The sequence below is a fragment of the Athene cunicularia genome (assembly GCF_003259725.1).
Source record: "Athene cunicularia isolate RWA chromosome 9 unlocalized genomic scaffold, athCun1 chr9_part2, whole genome shotgun sequence".
NCBI lineage: Eukaryota > Metazoa > Chordata > Aves > Strigiformes > Strigidae > Athene > Athene cunicularia.
In genome coordinates, this window is record NW_020799111.1 from 3,492,556 (window position 1) to 3,508,457 (window position 15,902).

General features: G+C 40.9%; 1 protein-coding gene across 2 annotated transcripts; it reads right to left on the bottom strand.

Annotated features, from left to right (window-relative positions):
* Positions 1–734: 734 nt before the first annotated feature.
* On the bottom strand, positions 735–15,185 carry AMMECR1L (AMMECR1 like). Of its 2 annotated transcripts, XM_026855364.1 has the most exons (6): positions 14,741–15,185; positions 9,316–9,426; positions 7,378–7,492; positions 6,546–6,636; positions 5,460–5,556; positions 735–4,232 (listed from the first exon to the last, which is right to left on the bottom strand). In XM_026855364.1, the coding sequence occupies exons 1-6, from the start codon at positions 15,145–15,147 to the stop codon at positions 4,121–4,123; spliced, it is 933 nt and encodes a 310-aa protein (XP_026711165.1). In that variant the 5' UTR covers positions 15,148–15,185; the 3' UTR covers positions 735–4,120. The 2 variants fall into 2 exon arrangements, 1 of the variants encoding a protein (XP_026711165.1); XR_003399072.1 differs by lacking the exon at positions 735–4,232 and having other exon boundaries at positions 5,996–6,636.
* Between the last annotated feature and the right edge of the window lie 717 nt (positions 15,186–15,902).

Sequence of the window (15,902 nt, forward strand, 5' to 3'; positions counted from 1 at the left end):
CAAGAACCACAAACAGGAAATGTAGGATCTTTACCTATACATCTGCCATAGATAAAAAATGAGCAATAACCTGAAGGTGTATGGAAAAACACATTTCAGCCAGAGGCATGTACATCAAAATTATTATACAGATCAACTGATCTTGTCCCAAAGCAAACATTAAAATATTTGGTATGAATCTAGAAAGATGGGTGTTTCTTTTTCCTGAAATAAAATTTTTACATGACCTGAAGACTACAACCTGTGAAGTACAGATAATCTGTTTTCATTAGTTCATTTTAATAAACAAAAAACCACAGAACAGTTTTGGTAGTTTAACCCAGATTTAAAAACACAGGATTTTCAGTACAATATAGAATTCTGTATGTATGTGCTTTATGTATTTTATCATCATGACAACTAACAGAGAGTTACTGTCAAGCAACCATTATTTCAGGATACAAAGATACTTTGCTATGTCATTATTAATGAAATATACTTCATCTTTGTTTTTAACTTTCCTACTATTTTTCCTTCCTTTCTTCTAATAAGCCTGTCTTGACTATTTCTGTGCTTCCAGACAGCTGTCATCCCATTCTGGCAACCTCCCTGGTTCTGAACATTTAATGTAATTTAGAGGTTTGATATTCATACATGTAGTATATTGTTCATCTTTCTAGATGAGAAAGATTTCATCTTATCCCCCATAAAGGCTGTGAGAAACCATATAAAGAGGACAGTACAAATAATCTTTATCCATTATGGTTTATTCTCTACAATACTTCATTAGAGGATAGAGTTCAATTATTTACACTCAGAAGTTATTATATAGGTAGGAGGCAACCAAGTGTAATACAAAGAATTGGTCTGACATCTCTGCACTGAAGGTCAAAAGAGGTCTCCTGCTTTAAGGAAATAAATTAACCAAAAAAACCCAACAAAACAACATGTAGTTTCCAGAATACAAACAGAAAACAGCACTAATAGTGAAGATTGCAGATGTTTGTTAATGTACTATGAAAACAAATTATTCTGTGCAAAGGTTAAAATGAACTCAGATTTTCTTACATATTTTTGTTCTGATAAATTGTAGATATGTGATATTTTGACCATAAAACGTTCCCAAACTGAAATGGCCTCAGTTGAGATTCACTGTTGAACATTATGAAAAAAAAAAAAAAAAGAAAAATTAAGAACCTCACAGTGGAAACATTCCAACACTGACAGACTCCAGTGATCAAAGACATTCTCCTGTAGTTACTGTAAAACAAAGACAATTCATAATTGCAGTGAGATTATTTCTCAGTTGTGGTTGTCATGAGAATAAGCCCTTCTAGACCAAAAGGCACTTGCTTCTAAGGATGAGTTAAAATCCAGATCAAAGCAGGTAACACAGTTGCTTTGAGAAGTAGTTCCAACCTGCTGTCCCAGCCAAGTAACCATGGAGAAATTCTTACATCAATTGGTCACTGATTTTGGTTGCCTCCATCTTGAGGCAACTCCAAGTATGTTTTGTTTCTAGTTCACTTCTTTCATCCTTATGCATAGCTGCCATGTAATGATCTAGAAATGGGATTATTTCCTGAGACCACCTGTCCTTGTCATACACTTTTCTGAGCTAACTTAACTACTGACACACTTTTCAACTGATTTTGTAGCTGGACCCTTATTGGAGTAAAGCTGAGAGGGCCTGTTTCTTAGGCAGCAGACCAGTGTTTCTGATTTGCTAGCTTCTCTTCTCACTGCAACAAGACAAGACCACAGTATATATTTAGAGGCATTTTTGTTTGTTTTGTTTTTGTTTTTTTTTTAAACAGACTGAGTGGGGAAGTGGAAGTGAGAGAGGATAAGGCTTCCCCAGTCCCAAACCATCAAGCCCACTTCAGTCTTAAACCAACCAAGTCACTCAATCCTAAAATTCTGTTCTTTAAAAATGACAGCTAACCCTCCCCACCCCACCCCTTAGTCATCCCCTATTCAAATAAAATGAAATCAGGAAAACACTATACACTGTTGAAGACACAGAACAGGGCAAACATTTGAAAAAGAAACAATATTGTTGAAAAGCCTGGCACTATATGCCTGCATGACCAGTCTCACTGAGCGTGCTCAGGGGTGAAGTTTTAGCACCATTTTTTTTGCTTTTTTTAAACCTTTTAGAAATTAAATTCTAACATAGAACACTTGAACAGTAATGAGTGTAGCCCTATGTATCATACTGTTTGACAGCTGAAAGGTGAATGGTATGTCCAGAGCTGACCCCACCCTCCCCCATCACTACACGGCACCTGGGAGAGTAATTACAAACCACTCGAGTTTGTAACAAGACTGATTTATTCTCAGCAGCAGGAAATCATGAAACAATCCCTTAAAATTCAATTGCTTTTCAACAACATCACAAGGGAAAAGTGGCAATTTGTAAGAATGACCCAGTACAGGAGGAAAGCTGGGTCGATATTGCACCATTATCCAGAATAGGACCCCCTCCTTTCCCTCACGTCTCTCTCCTCCAGCAGGAGAACGTTACACCCACATGAAGCAAAACTGCACAATTCTATTTGCTTCTCTAGGACCAGAAGGAGCAGCAGCATGCAGTTCTGAGCTTTCTACCAGCCCTATTCCCTGCCATGCCAGGAGAGAATTTAAGGCTTGAAACACCAGCCAATTTTAAAAGCCATCATTACCACACACAAGCAAGCTTTAAAAGACAGATGCAACCAAATAGCCATTACTCTGCTATGCACTTGTATTTTCTTTCCTGATCATTGCTGACCCTCCAGAAACTTAGAAAACAAACCAACCTCAAATTATGTTTTGAAGTCCAGTGATCTCATTGAGAGACTGTCATAATTTAGAGTTTATGACATCCCTCAATGATGCTGCAGAATAACAACCGAGTAACTTATCTGCCTCTTAAGAGAGTATTTCTTGTAATCATCAATGATGGAAGAAGAAATACAGAATGCACATGAGTTCCACACACTTTGGGTAATACAGGATTCCCCTCTCATTGCCTTGATGTGGTAATGACTAAACTGTATAACTTACCAGTGAAACTATAGAGCTCTATTCCATAGGCCTGCTATAAACTGGAATACCCACAGTTCTCAAGATCAATAGTCACACCAGAGACAGTGGCTGTCCTATCAAAAGGAAGGTCCCCGAGACGGTTAGCTTAAGTTAAACAAATTTCAGTCACTATCTTGCTTGTATGACTACAGTCAGTGAATGATGTGCCAATCCCTCCCCATCCCTAATCCAATCAGGCTCCATTACAAACATTTGGGCACAAACCTTGGTTGTAACAGAGAAGACTGTCCAGGGACACTCAGGAACATTGTCCTTCGCACACACGGCAGGTGCCGTGTCACACTCTTACAGGCTTAACAGCATTCTATTTCATAGCAGGCTGCATTACAAAGCACTGTCTAAAACCCCAGAAAACTGTAAACCAAAAATATTTCTAAAGAATCCAACCTATAGTGAGATCTGATAATTAAAGCCTTCTAGGGTTTATTTAAATAACGGATTCATCTGCAATACCATCCAAAGGTTCTTCACATCTTTAAGTGTTTTCTGTTCGTGAGGATGGGGTGCTATCCAGATGTTCAACCCTCCCCAATATCATAATGTCCGCCTGTGATGTGTGGGGACTGCAATCAGCTCTCGGTACACAACAGATACCAGAGGTTAAAAAAAATTAAAAAGAACCTAAAAAATGTTTTGTTGGACTCCGTTGCCCAGGCTGCCAGGGGAATGCTCCTACTTGATCTGGGGGGCTTCCATAACAAACAACTCAAGCTTCCGGAGCGTCGGTAACACACAAGAACGGATCAGTCCGAAGTGGCACTTTCACTCCTAGAGGTCTTCTGCACCTCACGACAGTTCACAGGCATGGAGCCCCGATCCAACTGAACCCCCGCTCGGAGGGAAGGCTGAGATAAGGCTTGGGCCCCTGAAGTTCTGTCATGCTCCCATCCTCCCCCCAGGTCAGCTGGAAGGCAGACTTGGCAACGGAAGCTAGCATCATAAAATGGTGCAGTAATAGAAGTAACTGGACCAGGAAGAAGAGGCATCTGCCCCAATGATGTCGTAGCCGTTGGCAGCAACTGGGGAGTGGGACTGGTCATGCAGCCGTGTGTCAGGAGTAATGATTGTAGAGGGGCGGGGCATGAAGAGTGCCATTCTGGAAACAATGCTGACGGGAAGCCATGTATTCTGCATAACTGATTGTCACCTTCTCACTGCGGTACCTATGGGAACAGCATCAGAAAAAATGTCAACAGACTACGCCGTATGAAGGGACTAGACAAAAAACATTAATCCCTGATCACCTTTTTGCTCACAGCCAATACTGACCAAGAGGAACCCACTACTTTCTTTGATACTGTCTCACGCAGTAGTCTGAATAACCCATCCAAGCTTGAATTAGCTTCAGTGTCCCAAAAGTTGAGCCCTATTCAAAGCAATCATAATTACAGGGACTCCTGAAGTACCACACAGGAAACAAATGATCAATTTGTATTCTTTTAATCCACTTGCCGTGGAAGGAAAAAAAAAAGGGCATGAAAAGTTTGTTGGAAGAAGACTCAGGTTCAGAGACTAAATAACCAGTATTTCACTATTATTTACTTTTGTGATTATCATCTTCACATTTAGAAAGGCTAGTGAAAGAAAATCATAGAGAATTGGGTAAAGGGCAGTTTATCAAAGCATGTGTGCAGCTTAGTCCACATTGTGCAATCCAATTTCACAAAAGGTAGAGTCCCTTCTGAGAGACCAGAGATTTCCAGGTGCTTCTACAGCATGCTAACCAACAGGCAACTTCAAAGGGGTCGTGAATTGCACTAAGTCCATGTTACACCAGATTTTAATGAAAACCTTCATCCTGTCCTCTCCTGTTAAAAAAAACCCTGCATACCCACCTCATTTCTCCAGAGGTAAGGAATGACCTGATAAATTAGTGCTTCTATACAAAACCAGAATGTCCCAATTTTTACTAACATAAAGGGAGCTGAAACCAATAGGACAGCTGGGGGTATAGAAAAGCAAGCAAATTCTGAAAACCAGCCAAATTTGAGTGTGGTTTGGTTTTAAGACAGCTGTCACCTCCAAATAGCTACACCATCCACAGATGAGCACACTGAGAAAAGGAAGTCCATTGTAAAAATAGAGAAGAATCAACCTTTTTTTACTTTCAAAGGCTCTGCTTCTTTTGATCCTTCATGTGGATGATAATATTAAAACCAGTGGCACTTCTCTCAGAAAATGCTAACTTCAATCCTCTGTGGACCAAACATATTGCACTTCATTCCACACACACTATATGCCTAGCATTTATGTGGCATTTATGATTTTGTCCTTCAGGCTACACCTCTCCTCTGAAAGAAGCATGAAGATTTACATCAAGCACAAATAATTTAAATTACCCACAAAACACTACAAAGTAAAATTAAAAGACAACAAATCTCTCTGCTTACCTGGTGAGTTTAATCGTTTTCCTAAAATCATTGGTAATTGGAGCCTTAAAACCACCTTTCCTGAGTAAGGAGTCTATGGTCTGGATCTGATCCCAGTCTATTGAAAAATAGAAGCAAGGGAAATTTTTCAATGTAAAAATGTTTCCAAAAGATAAGAGATGCATTAAAAGGCCTCTAGAAAAGCAAACAACTAAACAGGAATCTTTGAGCTTTAGAAATACCAGTGTTGAACTGGACATACATGGTCTTATGCATGCACACTACCTGCACATGCCAGCCCCTTTTAACTGATACTGGAACTGGTCTATCAAATAGTAATTCTATTTTCCGTATGACCTCTCTTCTTACAAAGGTCTGTGCCTTGCTTCTGTTGCAGGGACCCCAAACTGTTTTATCATGTGCCACTCAAGTTCAGCTCTCTAAGCCTTAAAATAAGATAATACTTAGCTCTTTACATAGACAAATTGGGATCAACCTGATGCTCTAGTGATAGCACAGTGCACTGCTATGTGAGAGATCAGAGTTAAAATTCCTACCTTAAGTCTTTTGCCCCAGAGCCAGGAGGATGCGACCACTCCACTCTGCTAGGTGGAGGAAAGGAGGCAATATTTTGAGCAGTTACCATGGTGACCGCTACTATATTTGAGTGGGAAGTGTGCTCCAGAGGGGCCCTGTTTCCTGCCCTCATCTGGAGGATGCTACTTTAGCAAGAATGAGGAGGAAAGGGACTCTCCTGTTGGTGCTGTGCAGCCTGCAGTTATCCTAGTTGGTGGAAGAAACATAGAAGAGGAAAGATGCAATGCTCAATGAAGCTGGAAGATCCATACTTTGAGATCCTCTATTTCTTAAACCCTAAAACCATTTTTTACTCTAAGATACAACTGTGCACAGATGTAGGATGAGAGAAAGGCCAGATGAAAACCCAGCAGCAGCTGTATCAGGGGTCAGTTATCCAGATTAAGCCTGGTGGCTCCATGGCACTGCTATGAGGATAGCATTGCAATTCAAACCCAAAATACATAGATTTATGTTACCCAACTCTGTGACACAATGTGTTGACATGTTTGGCTGCCATCCCAAACCCACCTTGTTCCTTAGCAACCTCAGGTAAATACGTGGCTGTGCGTTTGACACCTTTCTCATTGATGAACTCTATTCTGATCCCATGGATCCCAACCTATAGATGGAAATGAACAGCCAAATAAGAGGTGTTTGCTAGCACTGAGTCCATGATCAAGTTGTCATTCCCACAACACCGTGAATCTCTCTCACTCTCTCTGGACAGTTTGGCTTTTGCCTGGATAAGGTTCCCCATTGTCCGTTCTTGCCAGGCAGGTCTCACAAGTTGCCCTCTTAGCAGCATAAAGAACCCCTACCACCCTTCCTGGACGAGCCTAACAGTCTCCCTGCCACTTCTCCTGCAGTAAGTCTTGTCAGAAGTCTGACAGTTTTCCATCTCTTATGCTGGCCAAGACAGACAGGCTCTCTACACGAGTCATGCCTAAAACTGCCAAACCACAAATTCTACTTAATCCTTCTTGAACTAAATACACTTCCATGTACAAGGTCCTAAAACTGATTGATATCTTCAAACTTAACTACTTTTTTATTCCTAGTTTCTATTCACAGCACCAAAATACTTCCCAGGTTTTTACTTATGTATTGACACCTCCTATTGGGACAAATCCACAAAACACTTTCACATCTCTTTCATTCCCATTCAGATCCCCTCCCAAGCAAAAGCATACTGCTAGCCCATCCTCTTCCTCCCTTCTAGTTTTCCAGCCCCATTTCTCCTATTCCCAGTTTCTTCTATCCCCGTACACCCCTGTAACGAAGGAGACACATCACCATGTACTAACCCGAACCCGAACGGAACGAGAGAGTGATGCAGAGTTCCAAATGCACCTGTTCTCACCTCCCAGTCCAGGTAGTCACTGGCATCCTCAAAGTTAGTGAGGAGGGAGACAGAGCAGAAGAGTTTGGGCAGCTCCTCGCGGGTCAGGGGGGGAAATCGGCTGTCCTTAAGTGCACTAAAGGAAAGAAAAGATATATTGCCTAAAACAAGCACCAATGCTCCATTATTTCTTTTTTGATTATGCCTCCATGAAACATGTTTCTTTTTGCTACCATAGTATCCTGGTTTCTGCTGGGTTATTTTTCTTCCTAGTAGCTGGTACAGTGCTGCGTTTTACATTCAGTGTGACAATAATGTTGATAACACACTGATGTTTTAGTTGTTGCTAAGTAGTGCTTATCCTAAGTTAAGGATTTTACAGTTTCCCATGCTCTGACAGCGAGGGAGTGCACAAGAAGCTGGGAGGGAGCACAGCCAGGACAGCTGGCCTGAACTAGCCAAAGGGCTAATCCATACCATAGGGCATCATTCCCAGTACATAAACTGGGGGGAGTTGGCTGGGAAGAGTGGACCGCTACCCGGGCATCAATCAGCAGATGGTGAGCAACTGCACTGTGCATCACTTGTCTTTTCTTGGGTTTTTGTTCTCTCTCTTTTTCATAGAATAGAATCACAGAATGGTTTGGGTTGCAAGGGACCTTAGAGCTCATCTAGTCCCAACCCCCTGCCACAGGCAGGGACATCTTCCACTAGCCCAGGTTGCCCAAAGCCCCATCCAACCTGGCCATGAACACTGCCAGGGAGGGGGCAGCCACAGCTTCTCTGGGCTACCTGTGCCAGGGCCTCACCACCCTCACAGGGAAAAATTTCTTCCTTATATCTAATCTAAATCTGCCCTCTGTCAGATTAAAACTGTTACCCCTCATCCTATCCCTACACTCCCTGATCAAGAGTCCCTCCCCACCTTTCCTGTAGCCCCTTTCACTCCTGGGAGGCCACTCTAAGGTCTCCCCAGAGCCTTCTCTTCTCCAGCTGAACCCCCCCAACTCTCTCAGCCTGTCCTCACAGGGGGGTGCTCCAGCCCCTGATCATCTTCGTGGCCTCATCTGGACCCACTCGAGCAGGTCTGTGTCCTTCTGCTGTTGGTGCCCCCAGAGCTGGACACAGCACTGCAGGGGGGTCTCATGAGAGTGGAGTAGAAGGGGAGAATTTCCCCCCCCTCGCCCTGCTGCTCACACTGCTCTGGATGCAGCCCAGGACACGGTTGGCTTTCTGGGCTGTGAGCACACATTGCTGGCTCACAGTCAGTTTTACATCCACTAATACCCCCAAGTCCTTCTTCTCAGAGCTGCTCTCCATCCACTCATCGCCCAGCCTGGATTTGTGCATGAGTTTTGTTATATTCCTTTTCATTACAGTTATTATTATTATTATTATTAATATTATTATTATTACTATTACTACTGTTTTTCATTCTATTTGAGTTACTAAACTGTTCTTATCTCAACCCATGAGTTTTACTTTTTTTCGATTCTTCCCCCCCATCCCACTGGGAGCAGGAAAAGTGAGCGAGTGGCTGTATGGTCCTTAATTGCTGGCTGAGGTTAAACCACGACATACAGAGAAAGTGATTTGCATCTCTTCCTAATCTAATGAACTGTATTATGCAAACACCAGTGCAAACTTCCTGATGCTGTCCTCCACTTACTGCCACTGGAGTAAAATTATGTGCTACATAAGATGTCAAAACGGTTAGTATGCAAAACAGATTTGACATTAGCCTTAAAAGGTCAATCAAAATTCACCTGTTGCAAAGATGTACCACTAAATCCTAATATATTCTCACCCTAACTATCCATACATTTGTCAGGTTTATTTTATCATGAAGCATATTAAATTGAACTATGCCAATCCAACATCTTAACCTTGAATCCTTACAGATCTTCAGCAAATGAAACTAATTTCAGATTTATTCAGATTAATTTTCAACATAATTACCTGGTTAATGTGTATTCCCTGAGTCCTGAGTGAAGATTCATGGCTGAAAAGGTCCCAATGCAGCCACGAAGCCGCTTGTCTCGCCCCGTCTTCCACGTCACAAAGAGTGGACTGCGAAGGTAAAAAAGAGAAATACTCCAGCCTCTAGAGATATTTGGTTGCCAAGGGGAGACCAACAGGGTGTAAAAGAGCACATATGCATTCACTTTCTTTCTCTCCTCTAATAAACCCCAATAAGCATGTTTTCTCACCTGCTATCTAGCAGCAATAAAACCCCAAACCCACACAGCCCCAAATGCAAAAACCCAGCATCTCCCCCCAGCTTTTCGGCATACTCCTCCCTCTCCACCAGTACTCTGTAAATCCTCCACCAGCACTTTCCTGGTCAGACTCTGCGCTGTCTTCTGACGAGTGACATGGTTATCTGACCCCACTGATTACCTCTGAGTAACAGCCCCACTCAGTAGCATCCACTAGTTTACATGACAACCCATATAAAAATAAATATAGGTGAAGCAAATAAGATTATTTATTTATAGTACCGCTGAACCTGAAAGATCCCCAAGCATTCTGCAAATCATCTATAATTCAGGTTTGCAATAAAAGCTTTTCTTTTTTTTTTTTTTTTTTAAAGGGATAAAAAGCAAGCCTAGTTGGTTTCCCCCTGTTATTTCCATGAGGATCTGAGTTCTGGGTGCTCAAACAGTTTATGTTCACAGCTTTTGCTTACCTTACATTTGATTTATATTTACACATATTCTCTCCTGTTGAACACATATCTAAATCACTGTATTGTTCCTACTCAAACATCACATGGATTTCCATTTTCCTGTCTACTATCACAGATTTACAGGCATAACAGAAGATTCTCAAATTCAGCAGGCTCATTTCAATCTGTTAAACTAAAAGCCGTGATTAAGCCTCAAAGAATGAGAAGTTCAGAACAAGAGTATTCAGAAGAGCTCTGTGAAGAGGTAAACAGGTAAAGACGACTATTAAATGTAAAAACTTCACTTCCACAAAAAGTGAGTGAAATTGCAAACAGCTGGTAGAGAAAAACAGTAAAGAAAGGATGGTGGTGCCTGCAGCTCTACAAGAATTTCTGAACATCTGGAAAATTCTGCAAGACAACTGATGATGCTGATTAATTATAAAAACAGGATGAATGATCTTACTTTTTCAGATTAGAGAGTACTGAATAAAAGATCTGGTCACTTCAAACCCAAGCATAAATGAGAAAGTTCGCCATTAGTGATTCCAAACATCAGTCTGTGGATTTCTATTGACTTTAAAAGATAAGTAACATGACAGAAAACATGCAGCGTTAAGAAAATAACTGAGATTAAGCAAACATTGAGAGGAGTTCTAAAACATGAAAACAGAATAACTGATTCTACAACAGAGCTCAGACACTTACTTTCCTCAAACTCTTGAAGCTCTTGAAAGGAATATATCTTTGCAGCAAACATTACAAAAAATGCTAAGAGATTCTGTTGGGAGAACAAAAGCAGCATGGAGTGTGGACGACTTCTCAAATACAGGCAACAGAGCTTCTTATGTCTAAGCAGTTAGAACATAATTTAAACTGTAGTGACAATGCAATTCCCAGTGATATTCCTCAAAGCAACAATGGAATTAGAAAACTCTATCACAGCATAATCCATCATTCAGGATCTAGTTACCAGCTGTGACCTATGGCAGAAGTACTGCCCAAAATAGCAAATAGCCTTTAAGTGATAATTGTTAAGTACTTTCCCACAGAGGAAGCAGAAACATTCTTCCACAACCACCAGGCACCTTACAGTTGCTTGACCAAGACAGAGGATTTACTGTTCTAGTTTTCCAACACCACTTCAAGGCACTCGCAGGATATCATTCCTCTACAATTTCATCTAGCTACCATACGTTGAAACAGAAAACAGAAACAAAGCGTAAGAAAATACATTAGAAAGCTTTCAAAAAAAAAGATACTAAATTTACAGAGGAAATTTCTGGATAACGTTTCTGTCACAAGCTCAATGGAAATTTTGCTTAATCTAATTAAAGTTTTGAAACTGTTACTTAGCCCATGTGACACCCCAAACAGAAAAGAGAAGGGAGAAAATGAAAAGCATCACTGACAGAATACAAATCTAAGTAAGTTCCTTCTCTTCCTCAATTCAAATTACAGGTTCACATTTCCAATTCACCTCTTTCCCCTTCCAAAGGAAAAAAAAAAGATGTTTCCACTGAACTGTGACACAGCTTTTTGCGTCTATAATAGAAGAGATATTACCAGAAAGGACAGGATAATTACACTCAGAAGGCTGTCATATTTTAAAAAATCTTAAAGCACATTTCAAACAATTTTTCACTGTGGCCATAACTACTGAGGCATTAAAAAAACCTATATGATTTTGCACAAGTATATAAACTTTCACTATTATAAAGTTTTTCACCGTAGAAAAGACATTGTTTCTGTATCTGAAGAATAAAAACACTTAGCAAATTGCACGTGCAGTTGACAGTAAGCCACAGCCACTCCCTGAAAAGTGTATTTCCCAGATGTACTGAGAAAAGTCACAACAATCTTTTGCCCATGTTCACCCAAGAGCACTTACCGGTACTTTGCATATCCTCAGCAGATTATGGCAACCATTTCAACCCCCAGCCACAACGTCCTACTTAGGTGTGTTTGATGAGGGTGCGCTAGGCTGAGAGGGGAATTTCAACAACTAAAAACTAGCTCTGACAAGCGCAACTACAAAGAGAATTTTAAAGTAGCAAAATATAGTCTGTTCAAATCAGAATTTAGCTTGCTCTAGGAAGAAAGATATTACAGTATAGATATTTTTGATGCAAGTATCTTACTATTTGTCTTGCACAGCAACTAGAAACTTGCATGGTGTAGTTTTAGTAGGAGTTTGTAATACCTGCTATTAAAAAAATCAAAGACTGAGGTACAAAAGTGGAAGTAGCCCATCAACTATTTGCATGCCATACAAGTTCAAAATTGTAATTTTTTCCCATAACCTGAATAGCAAAGGGGTTATTTTCTTCATTTACCAAGTTAATTCAGACATAACTATGAGTCTTGCACTGCCACCTTCTCTACATTGATTTCTGAATGTCACTGCTAACATGTACGTAAAATTCGCTTACTTCATAGGTATCTACCAGCTCCCTAAGTCCCATCAAGATCTGTTCATGTGCATATCCTCTCAAGCTGGTAATGGGAATTCACAATGGTTTTCAAGTCATAACCCTGTAACTTTTATGTTAGTACCCTGTTTATGCAGAATCCCCACCTTCACGACTACTCTTATCTTTACTTTAGGGTTCACCACCAACTTAAAAGATCTGTTATCTGAGAAATAGGTCAGGACAAACCTGTGCATCTTTCTTTTCCTTCCATCAACAGTCTCTATTCTGTCTGTCCAGAGAGACTTCTGGTATATACCTTTGTTTTGTTCAAAGATTTCTTACATTGACAGCAATTATGTTACAAAGGACAACAATACAAATTATTTATGTATTTTCACTTTGCTTACTCTTATGTTTGATAACATCTGGTTTGAAGTTCATTACTTTACCGTCACAGGTGTGACAAATCTTCCCTGCGTGCTGCTCTGTAAGAGAGCAAACCCCATGCTTTTCCCTGGGGCACATACAACTATTTGCTAGAAGCAACAGCATAAATGCTGAAACACAAGAAAATTCAGGTACGCATTTGCCCGGAGGGGAAGAGAAGAGCTGGTTTTGTTGTGGAGTGCCGATCAAAAGACTTAAATTATCAGCACAGAAATGCCCAATGAATGATTTTTAACTTTTCAGATTTGGACATAAAATTCAAAGAGCTGATATTCTTGACAGAATGCCCTTTCTGAGACTAGTCAACAGAAACAGCAACAAAATCCAGCTAGAAATCTCCTTTAACACAAAAATAATGAAGCTGTATAAAATAATCTCTCTTACTGACTTAAGAACAGAACAACAACCAAAAAACCCCATTGCATTTCAAGTGACAAAATAATAGCAGACTACAGTATCATTTTCTAAAAGGAGCCTATTTAGCTTAGGTATGAAAAACAACAGCAGAAATATTTCAGTCTGGGGAGTCCCTGGCACTATTCTATATTCTAGTCCAGAGTATTTCTCCATTCACTTGTATTTACAATATTAAACAGCTTAGCCTGCAGTAGCATTCAGAACATGTATCCATAATCCTGCTCAGATAATAACTGCATGGAAGCACAACCTACATCTACACTGATAACCAATAAGGTGGGCAGACATTCAATACACGGAAAAAGTCCTTGACCTGTTTAAGCCATTGTTCCTTTATATCAATTTAAAATTCATTAACATAAATTATGGATGTCAACAACTTTTTATTTTATCTATTGTTCTGGAGGTGGCCCCTGGAGGAGCGTCAGAAGGTGTACCTGTCATTGATTTTTCCCGTATAATTCTTCCACCAAACATTTCAACAACATTAACATTTCCACACCTACGCATTCAACCTTCAGCTAAACATTAGCTAAACCTCACCAAAGCAAAATACGTTCATAAATCCTTCTCCTCACTTCTTCTCACACACACCTCCTTTCTTATTAACCTTGGTATCATCCTTGAAAGTTAACTCTCCGTTTCTCCCCATACTGCCCAACTAGCACTATCTCCATAACAGTTTTTCAGTTGTACAGCTGGCAAATTTTTGGTTCCCCTCCCTGCTAAACCCGTTAAGCTGGAGAGGTGAACACCCTTGTGAGTGTCCCTGTCCAATCATCACTAGCTCAGCATTTGTTTCAGGATGAGCCAGAAACTTGTTTCAACTTCTTACTTTATTCCCTTGCCATTTGCTTTGCAGAAGGAAGTCTATTCCCTTTGTCCCTTCACAAAGTTATTGCCTGACATTCAAAGCAGGATCCTCTTCAGATTAAGGACATTATTTTAATATTTTCTGGAAACTCTAATTTCAGTTTCACTCATTCTTTTAGTACAATTTTATGGGAAGTACAGTGCAGTTAATTTTTTGCAGCGGAATCTATTTACAGAGAAGGGAGCAAACTTTAACAGAATGTTATCGTGGAGTGGGTTTGCACTCCTTGATAAAGTATGCAAGGTCTCATGCAACACATCAGACTGTGAGCTGAAGAAGCACACTTCCTCCTATTTTGCCTAGCTCTCTTTCTGTCGAGCATGTTCTCCCTTGAAGGCCACTCTTCAAAGCTCCACTCATCTCCACCAACAAACATAACAGAATATTTGTACTCTTTTGTGTACTTTTTGTTTCTGGTAGACAAAGCAAGAGCAGAATGCCCCCCCTTCCTCCCTGCACACCAGTTTTCCCATTCTCCACAGGAAGCCCTTTGTCCCTCCCCAACCAAACCACAGCTCTGGACGCTGGTTTCTCAGCTTTCCTCCCGCACAAGGATTTACTCACTAGGGGTCATTGGTAAATCGAGGAAGTCGTGGCTGAGGGAAACCATAGAGATGACAGTAGAGTACATCAAAGCAGTAGCAGCACATCTCCGCTGTCACCACCAGGTTCTTGGTGCTGTTGGCAGTTCCATTGGGCCGAGTAAGTGGGCTCAGAGCTCCTGAAGTGGGATTCATTCGAGTAATTGGGGAATTTCCTGGGCCCAAAGTCAAGTCAGATACGTTCTCCCTTCCATTATTCCCGTCTGTATGCTGGTGGTTCTGAAGAGGACCTGAACTGGAGCCTGGTACAGTTGTGGCCTGATTCCCATGACTGTGCGTTCCGCTCCCAGACAATTTGGGCTTCTTTACCCCACAACAGCCAGCTGCCAGCTTGGGCTCAAGTGGAGGAACACAGCGTCTTTTTCCCATCCTGCTTCAAAACTCGCTGCCTGGAGCACTGCAGAACCCTGGCAAGGAGGGTGCGGGGGAAAAAAAAAAAAAAGCAATACAGAAAACAGTTACAGGTGAAAAACCAACAGCTGCTTCTTTGCTTCTGCTAAGGTGTCAGAGAAGTTTGCTTTTGCAATAAAAAAGGGAAGAAAACCCTTACAGCGTGCAATTAATTGCAGAATTAAAGCCAGTTCAGCAAGCAGAATGGGTGTTTTTACCGTTAATTGATAGCGTACATATGCAACATGCATGAAATCACACTTTTAAAGTTATTGGTGAGGTGTACTGAACACATTAACTGTCAGCTCAACACAAAAAACCTCCCCATAATCAGCCTTCCTATAAATGGAATGAAACTGTGTGAAACAGAAGAAAAACAAAAACTTAGGACTACAGATATACCCCGGCCACTGCTTTTCTGGATCACCCATTCCCACTCGGTCAGTGCCTCCACCAGTGGCAAACAAGCTATTGAAAAAACACAAGCCCACTTCCCCATTCTCAACAGAAGAGTGACAACAACTCCGATTGACACCTTCAGGCCTGGACTCTCAGGGGTGCTGCCCTTGATTTCACACTAGCCTAGGCAAGACACAAAGAGAAGCTAGAAGCATCAAACCACCATTTTCTAAACAACAGGCTATTTTCCAAACCCTGCGAACTAGAATCTGCATTTACTTTCTAGGATTAAGGAAATCAACAGTGCTTATAAGTAAATGTGTAGGGGGTACTGT